At 37.9% G+C, this 24464-nt stretch overlaps 1 protein-coding gene and 1 pseudogene across 4 annotated transcripts in view; both read left to right on the top strand.

The window, feature by feature from the left end:
* The first annotated feature begins 10147 nt into the window (after positions 1 to 10147).
* The window catches only part of CCDC112 (coiled-coil domain containing 112), a 29590-nt gene continuing 15273 nt past the window's right edge, over positions 10148 to 24464 (top strand). Inside the window, exons 1-2 of one of the 4 annotated variants that reach the window (XM_034960360.2) lie at positions 10148 to 10653; positions 22185 to 22306. In XM_034960360.2, coding sequence (XP_034816251.1) covers positions 10537 to 10653; positions 22185 to 22306 — 239 coding nt within the window. In that variant the 5' untranslated portion in view covers positions 10148 to 10536. The remainder of the gene's footprint in view (positions 10654 to 22184; positions 22307 to 24464) is intronic. The other 3 variants (XM_055112553.3, XM_034960361.3, XM_034960363.2) reach the window with 3 other exon arrangements.
* LOC129397848 (non-histone chromosomal protein HMG-14-like) lies at positions 17678 to 22173 on the top strand (annotated as a pseudogene).

Genomic DNA, 24464 nt, shown 5'->3' with positions numbered 1-24464 from the left:
TTCTTCTGAGGGTTGCTTTAATTGTATTCCATGGATATTAGTATGTAGTGTTATCAATATTTTCTAATTAAGCTGCAATTTTAGTTTTGATATCATCTTTGACTCGAGTTTTAAGAGAGTTTTAAAATTCCAGATAATAGAGTCTTTTTGTCTTCTCAGTTGATTTGCTTTGTGATCAATGAAATATATCCACATTATTTCTGCTTTTTGGCATTTACTGAGGATTTGGGGCCTAAATTTTTGTGAAACTGTTAGAAAAGAAGGTATAATCCTTGTTTTCAGTGCATAGAGTCAATATGTGTCAATTAGACCTACCTTATAAAACATATCATTTAGTCTACTCTATATTGAAACCCCACTCTTTATACCCTTCTTCAGGTAGTCTCCCCACAGCAGCCTTAAAGAAGATCAGCAATTCTGTGACAGGTGTCTAACAGCTATAGCTCCAACCTCTGCCAAGGGAGTGAATACTCCTGCCTCCAATATTAAGAACCAAACCTTGCAGAAATATTGATAGGAAGAGAAAAAAAAATCAAGAAGTCATTACCTCTCATTCATTTACACTGACTGGCAGCCAGGTCAAGCACAGGCTTGCATATTTATATGCATATTTGCATATTTATTTGCATATGTATACAAAAACAAACCTCCCTAACTACATGCACTTTTTTGCTTTCTCTTCTGATTCCACCAAGGTTTCCATCAGGCACTTTCCTCAGACTGACCTGTAATACCCTAAGCAGTCTCTCAACATGGGCTGCTTCCATGCCCAAATCAGGGTGGGACATCCACTTCCTTGTATTTCTCTGTAGTAGGCAAACTGGTTTGGTATCTGCAGTCTTAATGCTTAGTAACAGCCTAATGTTAGTTGATTTTCCTTCCAACATGAACAAGCTATAAAATGTTTTTGTGTTCCAGATTACACCCATCACTAGATATTTCCTTTTTCTTATATTTTATAGATCCCAGTTAATGTTAAACTAACAGTATCAGTTGGGATTATTATATCTCAGACTATGTATAACAAAAATCCAAAAGCAGTGGTTGAAAAAATAGTTAATTGCTTTTCTCACATAAAAAGCAATTAGAGGTAGTCAGTAAAGCTGTTAAAATTAGTGCATGATAATTGTGAAAAATTCCCAACATTACCTAAGTCCCACCCATCCACTGATGTTTTATCATTTCTTGAAGTACATTTCTTACCTTCTATATTCTTGAAGTACATTTCTTACCTTCTATATTTATATATAGGGACCTGGTTTTTATTTAAAATTCTCAAGCAAGGGTAAATAATTTAAAACTTATTTTGTACCTATGAGCTAGAAGTTTCTGAGAATTTTCCTGTAATCCAAGGAAATATGTAGAAAGATGATCTACTGTACACATTTGATTTTCTAACTGTAAAATAAATGACTCTATAATATAATAACTGGAATAATTTTTAAATGGTAGGTTTGTGGTCAATCATATAAGTTTGAATTCTCAAAGAAAAATACTATATTGGGACTAAGTGGTGTAGTCATAAAACTATCATCCACATTGAAGATTTTTTTATTTCTCTGAGGATGGTCTGAGGGGCGTAAACTGGATACTATCAGCAACAGAATAATCAACATCCATTCAAACACAATTGATTGTTTTGTTTTCTACTGGCCTCCAAGAAATAATTATTTTTCAGAAGAAGAAAAATAGACTTTGAGGGTTTGGTGGTTTAGGAAAATAAGTATTAATGATAAAGGCAGGTTCATGGTTGATGATTGGTTCTGCTATATTTTAGCTATGTTGTCTTAAAAAAATGTATTAACTACACTCTCATAGTTAATTTATTTACACCAAAAGGAGATTATCAGTGTTAATAAGAATGTTTGACACATAACAGGCAATCAAAAGTAGGAATTATTATTTTTTAAATAAATATTTAAACTTTTTCCTTTTATTATACCTGCCCTCAAACTATCTTATCTTAACAGCTACACTTGAAGATTCACGGTTGTTGCTGCAGCTGTTACAGTTGTTAAAGAATCCATCTTTTAAGGCCCATCTTTGGGGAACTATAGTCTGTTAGAGAGTGTCTGGTTAGGGAACTCTAACATTACCAAGGAATTGTAAAATAGAAGCTAAATGACTGGGAATTATTTAAATAACTGTCTCTTTTTCATATCCAGAAATATTGTTTAAACAATAGAATATTTTATATGGAAATGGTGAAAAGTTGATAGAAGACATTCAATTGTTTTTACCTGAGATAGAGAATTGTGGCGGGAGCTATCACCCTATATGTAATATTGCTTAGCTTGCATTGTGATTTCACTAGTCAGTGAAAAACAATTTATTCCTGCCTTGTCCATTTATACTGGTGAATTCTAGAGGGCACTGTAAAATCATCCATTTGTTGGTGTATTTGAAAGATTAATACAAATATTTTGTTATAATTAAGCCTTATTTAAAAATCCAGTCCCCAGGCATACGAAGACATTTGATTTTGTGTAACTCTCTGGAACAATTCCACCCATTTTCAGCAAATTATTCTGTGACCTTAGAATGAATCAAAACTGTCTCACCATCTGTTCAATTTGCAATAGTGATCCTTATGTAAGGATCACTTTGATTTGAAAATCAAATCACTAGTTGCAACACTGGGCAACAAGTTCATTAATTGGGTTGAACTTGTTTGGTTATAATTGGAAAATAGCCTCTTTTTTCCTCTTACTGATTGCTTTTTAAACTTAATCTGTTAGATATCTCTTCCCTCTCTCAGATAATATCTTAGGTGGAGCCCATATATTTTCTGATCACCTTGAGTACTACTCATTTTCAGGCACTGAAACATCAGCGTTCCCTTAATCACAACCATCATATCATGTCCAACTTCAAGCTTTTCCTTATTCCTGACCCAGAATCAGTAACCAGCAGTGGAGAAGACAGGCAGAGCCTCTTCTTTCACTCTCCTTGACCTACCCCCTTTCTGCATTCAACACACTGCTACTGAGTACTTCAGGATCAAGGAAGGTTTGAGAAGCTAATGAAAAGTCAGGAATTGGTGACAGTAAATGTAGAGTATATTTTTTTCCAAAAAACTGACAATGAAATGGAATAGAAAAAATAGAAGGCTGTGACTTGACTCACATATTGGTCATGAAACAACACTGAGTTATATGGTGCAGATGAGAGCCAGGCCTAAACAAAGTGATTCTAAAATGTTGAAACTACAAGGCTGGGCAAAGGCGTACCAGAATAAATGTGAACAAAAAGGAATCACCAGACAGTGATTTTAAATATAAGATTGAATTCAGGGCAAAAATAATTAAACAGGAAGTATACTTTACAATAATAACAGGTGTAATCCACAATGAAAATCTAAGTTATATATTCTATACCCTAAATAACACAGCATCAACATTCATTAGAAGGACTACAGGAGATACAAGAAGAAAAAATAGAAACATAAGTATCAGAAGACTAAGACAGATTAAGAATTCAAAAAATTAAGTGAAGATTGGGAGGGAATATATAATGTGCAGTAAAACTGACTATAAAATATTTTCAAATAGCATTTTAATAATAAGTAGACTTAGAGGAAAAATAGGCTTGCACCCAAGCCTATTTTTATTAACCTTATGAACCAAGAAACAAGAACAATTAAAAAGACAGGTTGGTATGGCAGGCAATGCTAGCAACTAACCCACTCATCCTCATAATAACCCCAATAAAGTATATTTTCAGGATGCTTTGTAGCTAGGGGTGGCTGTGTAATTCAGTTATAGTCAATGATACCTAAGAGGAGGGCATTGGGTAGGGAGGACTCATAGGAAAGCTTTTTTAAATGTGGCAGGTCTGCTGTCATCCTCCTTTTGCTCTTTGCCTTTGTAGCAACACATTGTAGATGTCCTGCCTCTGAGTTCACCCATCCACACTGACGGCCTCCACCTGTGTCCATGCTGTTCCGCTTCTTGACCTAACAGCTTTCTCTAGAAGCTTGTTTAGCCATTGTATGGGCAGCCTATAAAAGCTGGTGTTTAATGTCCCCACAGCAACGCTCAACCAGTGAGGTTTGGGATTTGGTAGATAGATAACTCAGCTTTCCCACCCCTTAGTAGGGAAACTCTGAGGACAGTCCTATAAGATTCCTCAGAGGTCCCCAGCTGGAGTGAGGCCCAGTTGCCCACAGCACTAACCACTAAAACACTCTCTGTTGGCTTTTATCCCTTTCCTATTTCACTTTCTCGACGCTGTCACTTGGCTTCTTGAGATCACCTCCCAAACAACCTATCTCCTGTACCCAAGTCCTTGTCTCATGATCTAATTTCATGGGAACCCAAACTATGACAGCCCTTTTCCTTCTTCCTGTCTAGAATGTAAGTCTGAGAAATGGATAGAAAGAGATAGCATGATATCTATTTTCAGAGAGTATATACTATAAATGGAAACCCTAAGATAATCATTCTAAAAATAATATCAAAATTAAGAAAAATGATCCAAGTAGCAATAAAGAAAAGCAATTGTCTTTATATATTCAAAGAAAAATAAGCTAGAAGATATAAAGGAAGAGAAAATCCAGCTTACAGTTGCAGTAAATATTGTTAAACTCAAGAATAAACTTAAAATCTTTAATTTTCAAAGATGCAAAAGTGGACTAGAACAAATGTAAACAAATGTAAATATGCTTTGTTCGTGGATAGGACAACGGCACCTAATACACAATATTAATTCTTTCCAAGTTAATAAATTTAATGTGATTCTAATGAAAATGCCAAGCTTTTTTCCCCAAAGTAGACTATTGATTCAAAGTTTCTATGGAAAATGAGCAAGCAGGGAAAGCTAAGAAAACTCTGGAAAAGAAGAATGAGAGAAACTAGTCCAATAAGCTATTAAAACATTTCATAAAGTCCTTATAACTTAAAAAGTATCTATTCATTAATACATAAGTAGACAGATACAATGATAGAAGAGAATAGAAAAATTCAGGAGAAATAGGACAATTATATATGAAAAGTTAAGTGGCACCAAAAATTACCACTAAACATATGCTTTTAAAGAATAATGTCGAAATAACTGGATAGTCATTTGGGTAAAAGTAAAAATTGGGTCCATATTTCACACTGAATATCAGAAAGAAGTCCAAATAATCCAGATATCTAAATGTGAAAGGTGAAACCACAGAAGAAAGCAGGAATTCACTTCATTATAAACTTGGAGTTTATAATAACGCCTTTCTAGAGATGATTACAAATCCCAAAGCATTGAAAAAAATAATAAAAGACTGACAAATTTGACTACATAAAAATAAAAAGAACTTGCTCAAAGCAAAAAAAGGAAAAGTCATAAAACAAATTTAAAACCTGAAAGAAATATTTGCAATTTATACCACAAAATATATCATAATCTCCTAATTAACAAACAGTTCTTAAAAACTGGGAAGAAAGGCACCAAATACCAGTTGGGAAAAGATGTAAAGAGACAGTTAAAAAAAAAAAAAAAGTAAGCAATTGTCCTTAAACTTATGAAAAAGGCTGACCTTCCTCATAATAACATAAAGGCATACAGACATCCCTCAGAAATATTGCAGGAAATATTACACACAAATTTAAGGTTTCCAAGTGCATATAAAAGTTATGTTTACACTATATTGCAGTCTATTATGTGTGTAATAACATTGCATCTAAAAAAGCAATGTACATACCTTAATTTTAAAATACTTTATTGCTAAAAATGCTAACAATCATCTGAGCCTTCAGTGAATTATAATATTTTTTGCTGATGGTCTTGCCTCTATGTTGATGGTGGCTGCTGAAGACTGGGGAGGCTGTGGCAATTTCGTAAAATAAGACAACGGAAGTTTGCCACCTCAATTGATTCTTCCTTTCACAAAAGATTTCTCTGTAGCATTCTATGCTTTCTGATAGCATTTTACTCATAGTGAAACTTCTTTCAAAATTAAAGATGGAAGAATGGTCAATTGGTGGAGTAGTCAGAATACACAAAACATTTATTAAGTTCGGCATGCCTCATGGTGTCCCAAAACAATTAAAATGGTAACATCAAACATCATTGGTCACAGATCACCATAATAGGAAACAAGTTTGAAATATTGTGAGCATATTTCGAGAAATACCAACACATTACCAAAATGTGACACAGAGACGTAGTGAGCAAATGCTGTTGGAAAAATGGCACCAATAGATTTGCTTGACACAGGATTACCACAAACCTTCAATCTGTAAAAAATGCAGTGCCTGCAAAGCACAATAAAGTGGAGCACAATAAAAACAGGTATGCCCATATTAAACTTACTGAGAGATACCATTTTTCATCTCTTTAGATTTTCAAAAATCCAACAACTTAAATACTAAGATCTCAAGCAATAAAGAAGCAAGTACCCTCACACATTGTTAGTGGCAGTGCAATATGGTACAACTCCTATGGAGAGGAATTTAGCAATATCTAACTAGGTTGCATTTGCATTTAATCTTTGACCTAGCTATTCAACTGAAGATAATCACTTTCCCAAATATGAAATACTTATGAATCATTACTTGCAGCAACAAAAGTTTAGAAATCACCTAAATATCTATTAGCAGATGACTGGCTGAATAAAATAATGGAGGATTATGCATTTAATTTTTAAAATTTAAGAAAATTTCTGTGAACTGACACGAAGCAAGTTCCAGTATATATTGTTAAGCAAAAATTTCAAGGTGCAGTATACATTGTTAAGCAAAAATTTCAAGAGTATAATACATGTGTTATCAGTTGAATTGTGTCCTCGAAACAGATATGCTGAAGTCCTAATCCCTGGTACCTGTGAATGTGACCTGATTTGGAAATGGGGTCTTTCCAAATGTAATCAAGTTCAAATGGGGTCATACTGCATTAGAATGGGCCCTAAACCAGTGACTGGTATTCTTATAAGAGGAAAGTTTGGACACAGAGACACAGATATGTGTTGTGCAACGATGGAGGTAGAAATTGGAGTAATGCTTCTACAAGCCAAGGAGTCTCAAGATTGCTGGCAATCATCAGAAGCTGGGAGAGGGGCATGGAACGGATTTTCCCATTAAGCCCCCATGAAGAAACCAGACCTGCCCACACCTTGGTTTTGAACTTCTGGCCTCCTACACTATGAGAGAATAAATTTCTGTTGTTATAAACTACCCAGTTTATGGCACTTTGTTATGCAGCCCTAGAACACTAATATAATATGCTAGATGTTTTTGTAAGAAAAAAAAGAAAAATAAAAATGTATTTGTCTATTTACCTTTTTTTTCTTTTGCAAATGAAACATAAAAGAACCAGAAATTAACACAATTATTTACCATAGAGGATTAGTTGAAAGGCCATGGAGAGGATATGTTGGGGAGTAAGCCTTCTTTAAATATACCTTGTCATAGAGTTTTGACTTTATACATGTTATACATAACTTACTTATTTTTTAAAAAAAGTAAATTGAAAGAAAACAAAACAAAAAAGGAAACATTGAAATTGAACACAAATGTAATCAAAAGAACTAAAATATATATCAAATTGATTCCATAGCACATAGAGAAAAGGGTGATTTCAGAAAACTTCTGAACACAGTACTCTAGATATCCAGTGCAGGATATACTCTAAAAACAATAGGAAGTGCAAAATGATCTTAGGCTTCTCTTTATTTTTAGTGGCAGTATTAAAATTGTAAAAGACCACTCAACTCAAATCGTTGGTTGACTTGTTTTTTTCTGAGCTGCAAGATAATTCTGGACTAATAATTACAGGAATTCAGACAGTGCTATAGTAACAGGGCTCATTTGGATAAAAGGTAATACAAAAATTAAAAAAGTTTTACCTTCTCAATACACCCAAGTGACTTACTTCCTCCTACTTCACACAGGGGTGGGGAGGTGGGGCCAACCATCTCCCTCCAAATCTTCCAACTACCTTGTGCTGCAACCCATGTATGTAGGACTCTCTGGCCTCCCCATAGTCCCCACCCACTACCTCCCTGTGTCAGAAGAGTCTGTGCTTCTATCAAAGACCAAACCTCCCACTTATGCTCTGGACTCCATCAGCCTTACTTTCAAGAGGGTCTGACTGCCTCTGTCCTGCAGCATCAAACTTCTGTTTCCACTAGATAATTCCCAGCAGCATGGAAAAACTCCTTCTACTAGTCCCTACCTTGAAACACAACACAACAACAAAGACCCTCTTTGATCACACATCTTTCCCCAGCTACCACTTCATTTCTCTGATCACCTGCACCACAAAATCGATCAAAATCATAGCGAAAAACACTGTTTCTACCTCGTCACCTCCATTATCTCCTCAATGCAGTCAGCCAGGCTTTGGTCTACCTACCCCATAAGCCCACGGCTTCCCTGTTGCCAAATGCAACCATCATTTCTTTGCTACCCCTTCACTCAGCCTCTAGGTAGTGAACCACACAGCTGACCATTTTCTCCTCCTCCTCCTTCTTCTTTCTTTTTCTTCTTATTTCTTCTCCTTCTTCTCTTCCTCCTCCTCCTTCTCCTCCTCCTGCTTCTCCTCCTCCTGCTTCTCCTCCTCCTCCTCCTCCTTCTCCTCCTCCTCCTGCTCCTCCTTCTCCTCCTCCTCCTCCTGCTCCTTCTCCTCCTCCTCCTGCTCCTCCTTCTCCTCCTCCTTCTCCCTTCTCCCTTCTCCTTCTTCTCTCTTCTCCTTCTCCTTCTTCTCTCTTCTCCTTCTCCTTCTTCTTCTTCTCCCTTCTTCTTCTTCTCCTCCATTCTTCTTCCTTCTTCTTCTTCTCCCTTCTTCTTCTTCTCCTCCATTCTTCTTCCTTCTTCTTCTTCTCCCCTCTTCTTCTTCTTCTTCTTTTTTTTTTTTTTTTTTTGTTGAGACGAAGTCTCACTCTGTCACCAGGCTGGAGTGCAGTGACACGATCTTGGCTCACTGCAACCTCCGACTCTGGTTCAAGCAATTCTCCTGCCTCAGCCTCCCGAGTAGCTGGGACTAAAGACACGCGCCACCGCGCCCAGCTAATTCTTGTATTTTTAGTAGAGATGGCGTTTCACCATGTTGGCCAGGATGGTCTCCATCTCCTGACCTCGCGATCCACCCACCTCGGCCTCCCAAAGTGCTGGGCGTGAGCCACCACGTCGGCCTCTTCTGCAAAAACTTCCCTCCACAGACTTCCGGTTTTCCTCCCTTCTCACAGATCTCTCCATATTGGTCCCCTTCTCCTTTTGTCCGTGGTCACCTTCTCGGAGTGGCCTAGGCTTAGTTCTCAGACTTCAATTTATACTCACCCTGGGTGAGCTCATTCAGTCTTATCTCAAATATTTTCTATAGGAAGGTCAAATTCGTATCTTTAGCTCTCTCTCTCTCCTGGGCTCCAGAGGCGTTTATCCCGCTGCCTGTTTAATACCTCTACCAGGATGGTCTCTGGAGTCAGGCTGTCTAGATAGGTATCCTATCCTCTACCTGTGTAGCCATGTGATCCTTAACTTTATCACTGAAATGGAGATGATAATAGTACCTACTTCATGAAGTTATTTGTGAAGATTAAATGCAAAAGTGCATATAAAGCACTTATAACAGCCCTGGCATAAAGGAATTGCTCAATAAATACCTATTTGTTTACTTGTTAAAGGTGAAGGAACCTTACCTATGTGTCTAATTCAACAATGAATTCCCAAGGCCTAGAACAGTGCCTGACATATGCTGGGAGCTCCATATTGACTGACTGAATGAATCGATTTCTATAAAGGGGGAAAAGGTAGTACCTACAGAAATCAGCTCAGTTGCCACAGGTTGTCTTGACTGGAAGCGTCATCTGTGGCTTTTTTCCAACTTCCCAGCACTGTATTTTTGGAATCTGTCTTCTCATTGACCAAGTCCTAGGAATGTAACTGTGGCATTTCTGCCTCTGATATCTGGTTCTGTGTAGCAAGCTGGGTTTTTTTTCTTTAAAAATCTAAACTATGATTTATTGTTAGAATCCATTGATAATGTTTTTTCATTTAGACTCAGTCTCAGCAGCGCTAAGTAGAAACCTAGAAAGCGGATGTATATTAGGTAAAAATATGTATATATTGACTATAACACGAATAAAATTTAAGGACGATGTAAGACAATGAATTTTCTTGATAGGTATGGGACTGGGCTGGCACAGTCGGTTAAGTGCCCAAAGGGTATATAAACCCGCGACAGGGCAGAGCGCAGCCCCCGCCCCGCCCCGCCCCCACACCCGCCCGCCCCAGAACCCCAGACCCGCCCCTCCCCTGCATCCCGGCTCCGCCCGGCACCTTGCCCCTCCCTCGCCCCGCCCCTCCCCGCCTGAATCCCGGCCCCCGCCTCGCATTTCGGCCCCGCCCTGCACCCCAGTCCCGCCCCTCCCGCACCCCCACACCCCTGCACCCCCGCATCTCAGCCCCGCCCTGCATCCCGACCCCGCCCTACATCTCGGCCCCGCCCTGCATCCCGGCCAAGCCCGCAGCGCAGGGAGCTGTCTGCAGAGGCCAGGGTGCGCCTGCCACGAATCCCCAGGCACCGGTGGCCGCCGCGGCCCGAGTAGCTCGGCGGGTAAACATGGCCGCACTGACGACGGTTGTGGTAGCGGCTGCGGCCACCGCGGTAGCCGGGGCTGTGGCAGGGGCGGGCGCGGCCACCGGGACCGGCGTGGGAGCGACGCCAGCGCCTCAACAGGTAAATCCGGGAGAACCGAGAGCTGCTCTGGCGGCAGGCGAGGGGCTGCAGGCCCTGGCCGAACAGGTGCTCTCTGCAGCGCCGGCGGGAGGCGCGGCGTTCGCCTCCCCTGCTCTGGGCCTGGCACGCGCTGGGCGTTGCTCTTTGTTGGCTTGTGCGTTTAACAGCTTTTGCAGAGCCGCCTCCATGTGGTTTCGGAGTCGAGGAAGACCTGGGTGGGAACCCGGCTCTGCCGCTTCCTAGCCGCGTGATAAGAACATATGCTGTCGGCGACTCACTTTCTTCTCTAAAAATTGGGAATAGTAACATGCACCTCCCGAGCTTTGGACTAACGTTATGTCTGGGGAGCCCCTGGCACAGTGCTTGGTTGGAGGGGGACTCTGTGCTCAGTAATTGGTGGCAGCTCTGTTACTGTACCGGCGCTGGGAACACAAGGAGAAAGACAATATGGGATGGTCGGAGGCAGAGGTGTTTCCAGTGATCGGCTTAGGACCGCTTTCTAGGTGGTGAGGACAAGGTATCTTTGTTCAGATGTTATCAGCTCAGCGAGACTTTCCATGATCTCCCTAAACTGAATCCCCTTACGCGGCACACCCAGTCCCTGTTTCTGGTTTTATTTTTCCCCATAGCACTTAGTACCATATATTATATTACATATTTTATTTCTATTGTTTATGTTTCTCCTCACACCCCTCACCCTCCCTCGCACCCCCATGAGAATGTAAGCTCCATGAGGGCAGAAAGTATTGGAAATTTTATTCTTTATTGTATTCCCAGCACCAAGAACTATGCCTGTTGTGTAGTGCCTGGAACGTAGTATGCACTTACTAAATAATTTGTGGATCAATATAAACCTGAAGGAAGGCTGTCATGAGCTGAGGAGAGGTTCCATGTTTTTCCTCCTTTAAGGAAATACAGTGTCTTTACTCGTAGACCTTCAGGAAATTCCACCTACGGCAAATTTTCTCACACATCCTCTATAATTCTCTTTATTATTCTAACTCTGGCCCAAGTATCTCAGGAAAAAATATAAAATATATAAAAATACATAATACATAAAGTATTTTTAAGTACTATGCTCAAAAAAATGTGTGACACCATGTTGCTGGCTTTCTCCATCATTTCTCTAAATTCTTGTAGCAATGTTCTATCTTCTGATCTGCATTTCTTGCGAGTTGCCTAATGTTATTATTGATGCACACTTTTGTGATGTTTGCCTTCTCAGGGGTTGGATCAGATCACCTGTGGAGCTCTTTCAGATATTTTATCAATCCCCTAGAGGATATCTAGCAATGTTTGGAGACATTTTTGGCTGTCAGAGTGGGGAGCAGGGGGGTGTTGAGGGGCTGCTAGCATCTAATGGATAGAGGCCAGAGAACAGCCACCCATAACAAAAATCGTCTGGTCCAAAAGTTAGTAGTGCTGAGATTGAGAACCATGGTGTATACTTTCTTACCACTTTAGTAGGGAAAGCAGAGCCTCATTGTTGAGAATCTACCTCAGCATAGTTAGGTAGAATTCTTCACGTGTGTTTGGGCTTTTTTAAAAAAACAAAACGAAACAATACAGAATTACTGCATGCTATATTGTGATAATGTTTAGGAGTTTACATGTTATCCATTTTTGTACTTCCCCCAGCATACCACACGCACATACCTATACACACAAATTCTACAGCCTAACACCGAACTTGAATATTTGTCATATGATTAAATGAACGAATATTCCTACTGACTTTAACACTGAAACCAACTAGTATTTTCTTGAGAAGAGATAATTTTCCTGGTGGCAATCTCATGATACTAGAGATGTCTACCAAAATATCTAAAGTTCCTGTCAGCTAGGGCTTCTATAACAAAATGCTACAGACTTGGTGGCTAAAACAACAAAAGTTTATTTTCTCACAGTTCTAGAAGCTAGAAGTTCAAGATCAAGTTGCCCTTAGGGTTAGTTTCTGGTGAGGCCTCTCTTCCTGGCCTGTAGGCAGCCACCTTCTCACTGTGTCCTCACATAGTCTTTTCTCTGTTACAAGAGGAGAGAAAGAGATCTCTGGCATCTCTTCTTATAGGAACACCAGTTCTATCAAATTAGGTCCCCACCTTAATGACCTCATTTAACATAAAGGCCCCATCTCCAGATAGAGTTATTTGGGGATCAGGCCTTCTACATAGGAATTTTGAGGGAACACAATTCAGTCCATCACAGTGTCTTTAAATTACTTTGGAGTAAATATCTCTGAAGTTTTAAAACTATTTTATATTGTATTTTATTTTACAATATCCTCAGGGCGTGGAATCTCATAAATTCCTCACTCATTATGAAAAGTTAACACATTTTCCATGCTTTTTAATATTTGTATATTATTTGTTCATAACCCCTCTTAGCTATTGCCTTTCAAAACTGAAGTCCACAAATGTCTATCCTCCTCTCCAATGTCATTTCCTTCTTGTTACCAGCTGTTCTCTTGATCATTGTAGTTGCTGAATTATGACTTTTTTGAAGTATCTTTAACAGTATCACATTAGTGTGATGCTGGTTTTGTACCAGCATAAGGCTCTGTCTTGTGTTTTGTTTCTAAGGACCTTCCCTCTGATGACCTGAATTTTATGTTCCTTGGCTGCCTGAAATAACCCTTCAATAATAACTATTTTCACCTGTGACTGTGTACTCTTACATAATAAAAGGGACTTTGCAGGTGTGATTAAGATAAATTAAATACCTTAATTATCTGAGTGGACCTGGTATAATCACAAAGGTCCTTATAACAGAGTCGCAGGAAGATCAGAGTCAGAAGTAGGAGATGTGATGATGGAAGGAAGAGGATGGAGTGATGTGAGGAAGGGGCCATTAGCCAAGGAATTAAGGTGGTTCTAGATGCTGGAAAAAAAGGTAAGGGGGTGGATTCTTCCCTGAAGCTTCCAGAATGAATGTAGCCCTACTAACACCTTTGTTTTAATTAACATTATTTTTAATTGACAAATCATAATTATATACATTTGTGGGGTACAATGTGATGTTTTGATATATGTATACAATGTGGCATGATTAAACCTGGCTAATAATTAACATATCTATCACCTCACTTATTTTTTTCTGGTGAAACATTTGAAATTTACTCTGTTATTTTGAGATACACAATACATTATTACTGAGTATAGTTAACCTACTGTGCAGTAGATCTCAAAACATTCCTCCTGTCTATCTGAAACTTTGCACCGTTTGACCAACTCCCTATTTCCTTCCTTGCCCTCCCCACCAGCCTCTGGCAACTATTGTTCTACTCTGTGTTAGATTCCACGTGCAGTTTAAGTGAGATTATACAGGATTTGCATCTCTGTTTCACTTAGCGTAATGTCCTCCAGGTTCACACTTTGATTTTAGACTAGACCTCCAGAACTATAAGGCAATAAATTTGTGTTGTTTAAGCCACTGCACTTATGGTGAGTTTGTTACAGCAGCAATAGGAGACACCAGGAAAGACCTAAGAAGCTCTCAGTCCTCATCCTTGTTTGTCTTTGAAACACTGTGCTGGCAGAAAGTAAATACTAAGGTAGGGTTGTAAACTGCCTGCCTGCATGTAGGAGGTATGCTTCAGCATGCATACAGACCCCCTTTCCCAAAGGTAGCAAAGGCTAGGACACATAGTGGTTCAATGCATCTAAGGAAATCTCTGACCAATTATTGGCTGACAACTGAGCTAACCAATCAGAGATTTCACTGCCACACCTGACCAAGACTACAGACTTTACAGAATTAGTTTAAAGTGACCAAACAAACAGCAACAAAACAAACCCTGCTAAGGGGAGAGAATCTCATTTTTGGAGTTGTCCATTATATTATTTTATATGTCCAGTCTTTAACAAAATTATGAGACATGGCAAGAAAGTATGGTTCACACATGGGGAAAACAGTAAAAAGGAACTGTCTCTGAGGAATACTGGCTATTGGACATACTAGGCAAAGACTTCAAAACAGTTATTTAAATATGTTCAAAGAACTAAAGGAAACCATATCTAAAGAACTAAGAGAAAGTGTGGGAATGAAATAGAAATCTTTAAAGAAATTAAACATTTAAAAAAGAATCAAGTAGAAATTCTGGAGTTAAAAAATGCAAGAATTCAAATGAAAACATCACTAGAGAGACAACACCAGATCTGAGCTGGCAGAAGAAAGTATCAACAAACCTGAAGATAGGTCAATTCACATTATCCAGACTGAAGAACAGAGGCAAGAAAAGAATGAAGAAAAATGAACAGAGTCTGAGATCTGTGAGATACCGTTAGGCATACTACCATGTGCATAATGAGAGTCCCAGAAAGAAAGGAAAGGAGAAAAAAGGAGGAAAACCAATATTTGAAGAATAATAGAAGACTTCCCAAATTTGATGAAAAACATTAACCTACATATGGATGGAGCTCAATGAACTCTAAGTAGAATAAACTCACAGAAATTCATATCTAGACACATCGTAATAAACCTGCCAATAAATATGGACAAAAAGTCTTGAAAGCACCAAGAAAGAAATAGTTCATTACATATAAGGAATTCCTCAATAAGATTAACAGCTGTTTTCACATCAGAAACCATGGACACCAAAAGGCAGAGGGATGACATAAAATAGAAAAAGACTGCCAGCCAGTTGTTCTTTGTACAGCAAAATTATTCTGTAAGATTGAAGAAGAATTTAAGACATACTGAGGCAAACAAAAGCCAAAATAACTTATCATTAGCATAATTGCCCTACATTAAAAGGAGTCCTTCAAGCTAAAATAAAAGGACACTAGACAGTAACTTGAATCCACATGAAGAATAATGTGAATAGAGTACTGCAAATATATAGGTAAATATGAAAGTCAGCATAAATGTATTTTTGTTTGTAACAAATGTTTTTCAGAAAATAGAGGAGGAGGGAACATTTTTAATGAACATTTCTCATTCTGTAAGGCCATTATTACCCTGATACCAAAATCAAACAAAAAACATCACAAGAAAGAAAAATACAGAATAGTATCTGTTATAAATACAGATGTAAAAATACTCAACAAAATACTAGCAAACATATCTAAAAACATGAAAAGGATTATACACCATGATCAATTGCAGTTTATTCCAGACACACAATGTTGGTTTAATATATGAAAATCAATTAATATAATACTACATATTAATAGAATAAAGGGCAAAACTGCATAATCATCCCAATAGAAGCAGAAAAGCAATTGACAAAATCCAACACCCTTTCATGAAGATAGGTCAATTCAGATTATCCAGTCAACAAACTGTCAATAGAAGAGAACTTTCTCAACCTGATAGAGGCATCATTAAGTAACGTATTACTTAATGATCAAATATGGAAAGCTGTTTCCATATGATTAGGAACAAGGCAAAATTGTCCACTCTTACCACTTTACTCACTGAACGTTCTAACTAGGGCAATTAGGCAAGAAGAGCAAATAAAAGGCATTCATATTGGAAAGGAAGAAGTAACATGATACTTATTCACAGATGACCTAATATATATTAAAAATTCTAAGGGATTCACACACACACACACAAAACTTACTAGAAAACTAATAAACAAGTACAGCAAGGTTGCAGAATACAAGATCAATATACAAAAGTCAGTTGTATTTCTATACACTAGCAATGGACAATTCAAAAATGAAATTAAGAAAAAATACCATTGATAACAGTATCACAAAGATTAAAATACATGGGGATGAATTTAACAAAAGAAGCATAAAACTTATGCTCTAAAACCTATAAAAATTATTCAAAAAATTAAAGGAGACTTATATAAATGAATACTTAATGTTTATGATTTTGAAGACTTCATTTTGTTAAGACGGCAATAATCCCCAAATTGATTTACAGATTCAGTGCAATCTCTGTAAAGATCTTAGCTGCCTTTTAAAAATTATTTTGCAGAAATGTACAAGCTGATCTTAAAATTAATATGGAAAATGCAAGGCACCCAAAATAGCCAAAACAGTCTTGAAAAAGAAGAACAAAGTTGAAGGACTTACACTTGTTAAATTCAGAATTTAACTTCAAAGCCACAGTAATCAAACTATGGTACTGGCATAGGGATAGACAATAGACATATAGATCAATGAGAGTCAAGACATACACCTACAGATTTATGGGCAGATGATTTTCAAAAGGGTGCCAAGACGATTCAATAAGAATAGTCTTTTCAACAAAAGTTTGGACAATTGAATAACCACCTACAGAAGCTGAACTACCTCACACCATATTTGAAAAAATATCTAATCTGATCAAAGATCTAAATGCATGTCTAAAAAACTTAGAATAAAACACAGGCATGAGTCTTCATGACGTTTGGTCAGTCAGTAGTTTCCCCTGTATGACACCTAAAGCACAAGTAGCCAAAGACTAAATAGATACGTTGGATTCCATCAAAATTAAAAGACTTTTGTGCTTTAGGCCATGTGCAGTGGCTCATGCTTGTAATCCCAGCACTTTGGGAGGCCCAGGCAGGAAGATCGCTTGAGGCCAGGAGTTTGAGACCAGCCGGCCAACATCGCGAAACCCCATCCCTACTAAAAATACAAAAATTAGCCATGCTTGATGGTGTGTGTTTGTGGTCCCAGCTACTCAGGAGGCTGAAGCAGGAGGATCACTTGAACTGGGGAGGTGGAGGTAGAGGTTGCAGTGAGCCGGGATTAAGCCGCTGCAAAAGAACATTGTTAAGAAAGTTAAGAGATAAGTCAGAGTATGGGAGAAAATACTTGCAAATTATATGTTGATAAGGGTCTTACGTCTAAAATATATGTTGAACAAAGTTACAACAAATTTAGTTCAATTTAGATCGAACTGGCTTTTATCTGCGATTCACAAATTGGGGCAGCATCCCATTCTATCAAATAGAGTAAGAATTTCCACAGGGCATGACAGAACAGTGGGTTCTGTAAAGTAGGAACAAAAAACCCAGAAACAATAGAAAAAAGTGGGGATCTCAGCCGCTGGGGTGGCAGGAGGAGTGGCAACAGCCAGGTAGCCCAGCTCCACAGAGGCTCACATACCAGGGCTTGCAAGCACTGAGCATCAGGCAGGCGCCTTTCCTGCTGCCAAGAAGCCCAAGCGAAAAGTCAGCTCAGCAGAAGGGGAAGTGAAGGAAGAGCCCAAGAGGAGATTCTTGCAATTGTCATCTAAACCTGCTCCTACAAAAGCAGAAATGAAGCCAAAAAAGGCAGTCATGAAAGGATAAATCTTCAGACACAAAGTGCAAACCAAGGGAAAAGGGGAACAAAAGGAAAACTGGCCAAAGTGGCTAACCAATAAACTAAAGAAGACTTATCTGCAGAAAAAGAAGAAACCAAAACCAAAGAGGGTCCTGCCTTTGATGAAGGCTGAGGGAAAGAAGCCAAGTCTGTCTGGCAATAAAATGAATTTGGTCTAAAAAAAAAAGGAAGCCAGTGTGATTAATATCATCTACTGGGTCTTAATAGTCCCTGTCTCCCTCCTTGTACAATCCAGAGGAATATTTTTATCAACTATCTTGTAAATGCAAGTTTTTTAGTCACTCAGGGAACATCTTTAAGACGGAGGGAATCCCACCTCATCCTATTTTTTAAGTGTAAATGCTTTAAGAGGTGAAATCATTTGCTGGTTGTTTATTTTTTGGTACAACCAGAAAATAGTGTGGAATATTCAATTATGGGAGGCTTTGACTGTCTTGGGTGTCAGCATAGCATTCCATAGATGGGGGTTAGTTCTTATATCTTCTAATACTAAGCATACGAAATGGCGATATGGAGTCACGGTCCTGCATTTAATGTCTTGAACATTTTAAATTACTTCCATTCCCATGTTATTTTTTAGTAGAATTGTTTCCTTATAAAAACCACTCTTTGATCATGGCTTTCCCTGTCAGAATTGTGTGCACTCTGTGACATCTTTGGTTATGGTAGTCCTATATTTTCCTAATAACATTGTTAGTGTGTTGTGAAAGACTGAAAATTAGAGTTTGTAGTGTATATGGTATTAAATTGTGAGTTGCTGGGATGTATTTAACAGCTTATCAACATGTGAAGATACTGGTACTTGATCACCTCTTAAGGAAAATTTCCCTCCAAATTTAAGCTGGAAAGTCACTGGAGTAACTTTTAAAAGTACATGGTGGCTGGGTGCGGTGGCTAACGCCTGTAATCCCAGCACTTTGGGAGGCCAAGGCGGGCGGATCACCTGAGGTCAGGAGTTCGAGACCAGCCTGGCCAGCATGGCAAAACCCTGTGTCTACTAAAAATACAAAAATTAGCTGGGCGTGGTGGTGGGCGCCTGTAATCCCAGCTACTCGGGAGGCTGAGGCAGGAGAATTGCTTGAACTCGGGAGGCAGAGGTTGCAGTGAGCCAATATGGTACCAATGTACTCCAGCCTGGATGACAAGAGCAAAACTCCGTCTCGGGGGGGGAAAAAAATGGCATTTTAGATTTTTGGTACCTATGTTAAAAATTGTGTGCAAATTGAAATGTGTGTGTACTGATTTTCAACACAACCAATAAAATCTCAATTATTAAAGAATACTTTGAAGCAAAAAGAAAAATAAAAGAAAAAAGCAGATTGGAGTTGAGCACAGTAGCATGTGCCTGTAGTCTCAGCTACTCAGGAGGCTGAGACGAGAGGATCATTTGAGCCCAAGAGTCCAACCTGGGCAACATAAGAAGACCCTCACCACTTTAATTAAAAAAAAAAAAGAAAAAAAAAGGAAAGAGGATTGGTTAACATCTGTTTACTTTGGGTAACTTATGAAGGTAAAAGCAGAGGGGCTTTTCTTATTACTCGGGCTCAGGTTGACTGGACCCTTTCTGATTGGTTGCTGTGCATCTCTTGTTTTCAGGAAAAATTGGTCAGTTGGGGAAATCTACCTCTTTCCTCGAAGTTTCATTTTAATCATGTGGCACTTAGCATGAGTGACTATATTTTTATTTTGTCTGGTCTGTTGGGGCCTACTGCAGGAGCTCTGTTCAAAACAATAGCCTCCCATAAAAGTTGAGTAACATAAATAACTGTTACAATTCAACAATAAATAGACAAATAACCAAATTTTTAAAAAGGGAAAGGATTTAAGTAGACATTCCTTAAAAGAAGTGGCCAATAAGCACATGAAAAAAATGCTCAACATCATTAGTCATTATGGACTAATCAGAACCACTGTGAGAAATCACTTCATACCCATTAAGATGACTGTAATAAAAAAGACAGACGATAGCAGTTATTGGTGAGCTTGTGGAGAAATTGAAACCCCCATACATTGCTGGTGGGAATGTAAAATGGTGCAGCCACTGTGGAAAACAGTCTGGCAATTCTTTAAAAAGTTTCAAATTTTGGGGCTTCGAAGGCATTATCAAGAAAGTGAAAAGACAACTCAGAGAATGGGGGGATATATTTACAAATCATATGTCTAATAAGGGACTTTTACATCCAGTATATAAAGAATGCTTCCAGCTCAACAATAAAAGGGCAATCCTTTTTTGTTGTTGTTGTTGTTTTTGAGACAGTGTGTTGCTCTGTCCCCCAAGGCTGGAGTGCAGTTGTGTGGTTATGGCTTACTGCAGCCTTAATCTCCTGGACTCAAGTGATCCTCCCACCTCAGCCTCCTGAGGTGGCCTTCTGGTGGCCTCACACCACCATGCCTGGCTAATTTTTTTTTAAGTTTTTATACAGACAGGATCTTGCTATGTTGCCCAGGCTGGTCTCAAACTCCTGAGCTCAAGCTATTCTCCCACCTTGGCCTCCCAAAGTGCTAGAATTAGAGGCATGAGCCACCAGGCCCCACTATGCCACCCAATTTTTCAAAATAGGAAAGTAAAAAAAAAAATAGTTACTTTATGATCCAGAAATTCTGCTGCTAGGTATATAATGAAGAGAATTGAAAACATATATTCACATTGAAACATGTACACAAATGTTCAGATTAATTTGGCCAAATAATGGAAACACCCCAATTGTCCATCAGCTAATGACTGATGAGTAGATAAAGAAAATGTGGTAGACCCATATAATGGAGTATTATTCAGCTGTAAGAAGGAATGGAGTATTGATTCATGGTACAACATGCATGAATCTTGAAAACATCATGTGAAGTGAAAGAAGTCAGACAAGGCTACACATTGTATGAGCCCATTTATATAAATTCTCCAGAATATGCAAATCCATAGAGTCAGAAAGTAGATTAATGGTTGCCAGGAGCTGGGAGGAAGGGGAATGGGGAGTGACCTCTAATAGGTATGAGGTTTCTTTTTGGTATGATGAAAATATTCTGAAACTGGATAGTCATGATGGTTACAAAACTTTGTGAATACACTAAAAACCACTGAATTGTACACTTCAAACAGACATATTTTATGGTCTGTGAATTACATTTTGACTTAAAATATATTTCCTAGATTTAGATTTAATACTTTGTTCTTTTTTGCTCCTGGAAATTTGAAGCCTTGTTTCCTTTTCCCCTCATCCCCCACAACCCATTTTTATTGCTCAGCAATCCCTCTCGGTGATACCTCCAAAATACATTGAGTCTTCTTTTATTTTCTATCAGCCCAGTAGTCCTGGACACTGTCATTCCTTGTCTCTATAGCTGTACTAGGTACCTCATTGATCTCCTGCTTCCAGTCTTGCCTCACTCCACCCCCACACCTCCCATCAATTTACTCTCCAAAAAAATAGCCAGAAAATTGTTCTTAAAGAGTTAAATGTATCATGGCATTTCTCTGCTCAAAACTCTTCAATAAAATCCAGACCCCCTAAGTGACCTAAAATATCTGTATGATCTGGCACATACCTGCCTCTCTACTTTCATCTCCTGCCAAGATCCACACCGTTACTAATCTCATGACACAATTGGCCTTTCTCTGCTTGAACTCAGCAAAGTCTTTCATGCTCTAGGGCTTTTGCACATGTGGATCCCTTTGCTTAGAACACACTTTCCTACTGCTCCTGTCATGGCTGGCTTCAATCTTCCTTAAAGTCATCCCCTCAAATAGACCTTCTGTGACCATTGTAACTGAAAAAAGCAAACCCTTTCTCTGCTTTCTCCATCTGAGCCCTAATATTTATTTTCTTAATAGCATTTATTGCAGCTGGTGGAGTTTTCATTTTATTGCTTGTTTACTCTTATCTCTTTAAATCTGTTTTTCCTCACTAGACCTTCAGACAGGGGCCATATTATTATAGATCATCATTGTTTCCCTAGTGTCTAATGTAGCCCGTGTCACTTCATAGTGTTCAAAACATATTTGTTAAATAACCGACTGAATGAATTAGATTATTTTGCAAATAATCCCTGGATATTTAACATTTCTTACTCAGTTTAGCATTTTAAGATAGATGTTCCTTCATTTGATAGATACTCCTTCTTCCACAAATGTACTTTTAAGAGTTAAGTGAGATTGGCCCCAAAATTATCCTTCAAGAAACTCAACTATTGACATTTTATCTCTCTGAAAAAATTCCACATTTATGTCTTACTATTTTCATTACTGTTAAGTTTTTCTTGTTCTCAATGCAGAGTGATGGCTGTTTTAGTACTTCAGGTGGAATTCGTCCTTTTCATCTTCAAAACTGGAAGCAGAAAGTTAATCAGACTAAGAAAGCAGAATTTGTACGCACAGCAGAAAAATTTAAAAATCAGTAAGTATAAGAATATAATCTTCAAATAACATTACTAACCATTTTATAATGGACAATAAAAAATTAATTCTACTCTACACTACCTAGGCTCACATTAAGTTATAAAATTGTAATCACTAGCCTGTCAAATATAACAAGAGAAAGACGGGAGGTATGAAATAATAGGCTGTTCAATATAAAGTTAATTGTAAGTAGAGTTATTTCAATTTTCTTTATTTTTACAATTTTGAATCTGTGTATTTCAAGGGAAAAAAATAGCTGTTTCTTTAGATTTTATATAACAAATAACAGACTTAATCTATTTTCACTTTATAACTAAACGCCTGGTAAATGTTTTTGAGGAAGCGAATTGTTTTTGTGTTTTTTTATTACGTGTATATGAAAGTGTTTTATAATGTTTTATAAATGATGAACATCATATATTTAAATTGCTCTTCTTCCTGTTTTACAAATGAGGATGTTGAGGATCATAGAGGATAAACATCTTTCCATAGGTTACATGGTTAATAAATGGTGTTTGAGGGACTCTTAGGCTGGCTCCAGCCACTCTGAAAGCCATTGTTCTTCTTACTAACCAGTGATGTTCACCACCAAGCCTATTTGAATATGTGGGTGTGATCTCACTAAGGAAGACAGTGAATCATTTTAATGAAAAGTCTGTGCTCTTACTTTTTTTTTTTTTTGAGTGACTTTTTAATTGATCTCAATTCCTTGGTTTCTGCTCCTTTCAGATCCATTTTGCCCATTATGACCAAGCTATTTGAGAAGCTTCCATTTATTTTAAATTTTCAATATATATGAACTTTTTCTTTAAACAACCATTGATATTTATTGAATGTTAATGTTGTCAGCAGTACCAGCATATAAATATGAAGAATGTTAAAAAGAATTAGAACTCAAGGCACCCCACTCTACCCTACAGTTGAGAGCTTTATCAAAACGTTGCTTTGAACCTACATAGTATCAATTTGCCAAAGGACATGAGAAAAGGAGCCTATTATAAGGAATGGTCTCTGGATCAGAATTGGTGGCAGTTCTCTATTTAGAAATTCTACCAATGAAAAAGTGTACTGTTAGAATTTTGAAAAGCTTTACCATATTGTAGCTTTTGGAGACTAAATTCTCCTTGCATTTACATAATACTTTTGTCTTTTCCCCCACCTTTATTGAGGTATAACTGACAAATAAAAATTATATATATTTAATGTCTACAGTGTGATGTCTGGATGTACACATACATTGCAGAATGATTACCACAATCAAGCTAATTAACATATCCATCACTTCACATAGTTACCTTGTGTGTGCGTGAAGGGTTGAGAATATTTAAGATCAACTTTCTTAGAAAAGTGAGCTGAGATTTTCATTATGTTAAGTGAAATAAGCCATACACAGAAAGACAGACAATGCATGATCTCATTTATGTGTGTAATCTTAAAAAAGTCAAACTCAGAAACAGAGAATAGAATGGTGATTACCAGGAGTCTGGGGGTGATGAGGTGGGAGTGGGGATAATGGGGAGATGTTGGTCAAAGGGTACAAGTTATAAAATAGAAAAGATCTAGAGACCTAATGTACAGCATGGTGACTATAGTTAATAATAACGTATTGTATGCTTGAAGTTGCTAATACCTATATCTTTAGTATTCAGAATTTGAAAAAATACAATTCTTTATAATTTCCACAATGCATTACTCTAGATAGAATTAGATTCTAGGTTAGAGGTTCTGTTTTATGTTTCTTTCTAGATAGGGTAATGTCCACCAAATGGTTAATATCCATAGCTGCAGCAACCAGTGTGTTTTACAGTTCTGAGAAGGCTTCTTCATCTGTTTTAGGGCATTGAAAAAACTCACTGAAAGAATATTAGAAAAACTCATTGTAAGAGTGTTTCTATCTAACAATTCACGTAAACACAAACAAAAAACCACAATCTATAATATCTTTTTTTAAATTTTTAAAATAGGCAATATATTTACATGGTTCAAGAATCAAAACAAATCAAAGGGTACCCAGTGGAAAGTCTCAATTTTACTCTTCATCCAAGCTACCCAGTTCCTTTCCACTCAGATAACCCACTAGTTTTGGTTTCTTATGTATCCTTCCCCAGATATTTTATGTGTTTATAAAGAAATATATATTCAGATTTTTCCTTTTT

Source organism: Pan paniscus, chromosome 4 (genome assembly GCF_029289425.2).
Source record: "Pan paniscus chromosome 4, NHGRI_mPanPan1-v2.0_pri, whole genome shotgun sequence".
NCBI lineage: Eukaryota > Metazoa > Chordata > Mammalia > Primates > Hominidae > Pan > Pan paniscus.
This window is presented reverse-complemented; position numbering and strand designations above follow the sequence as displayed.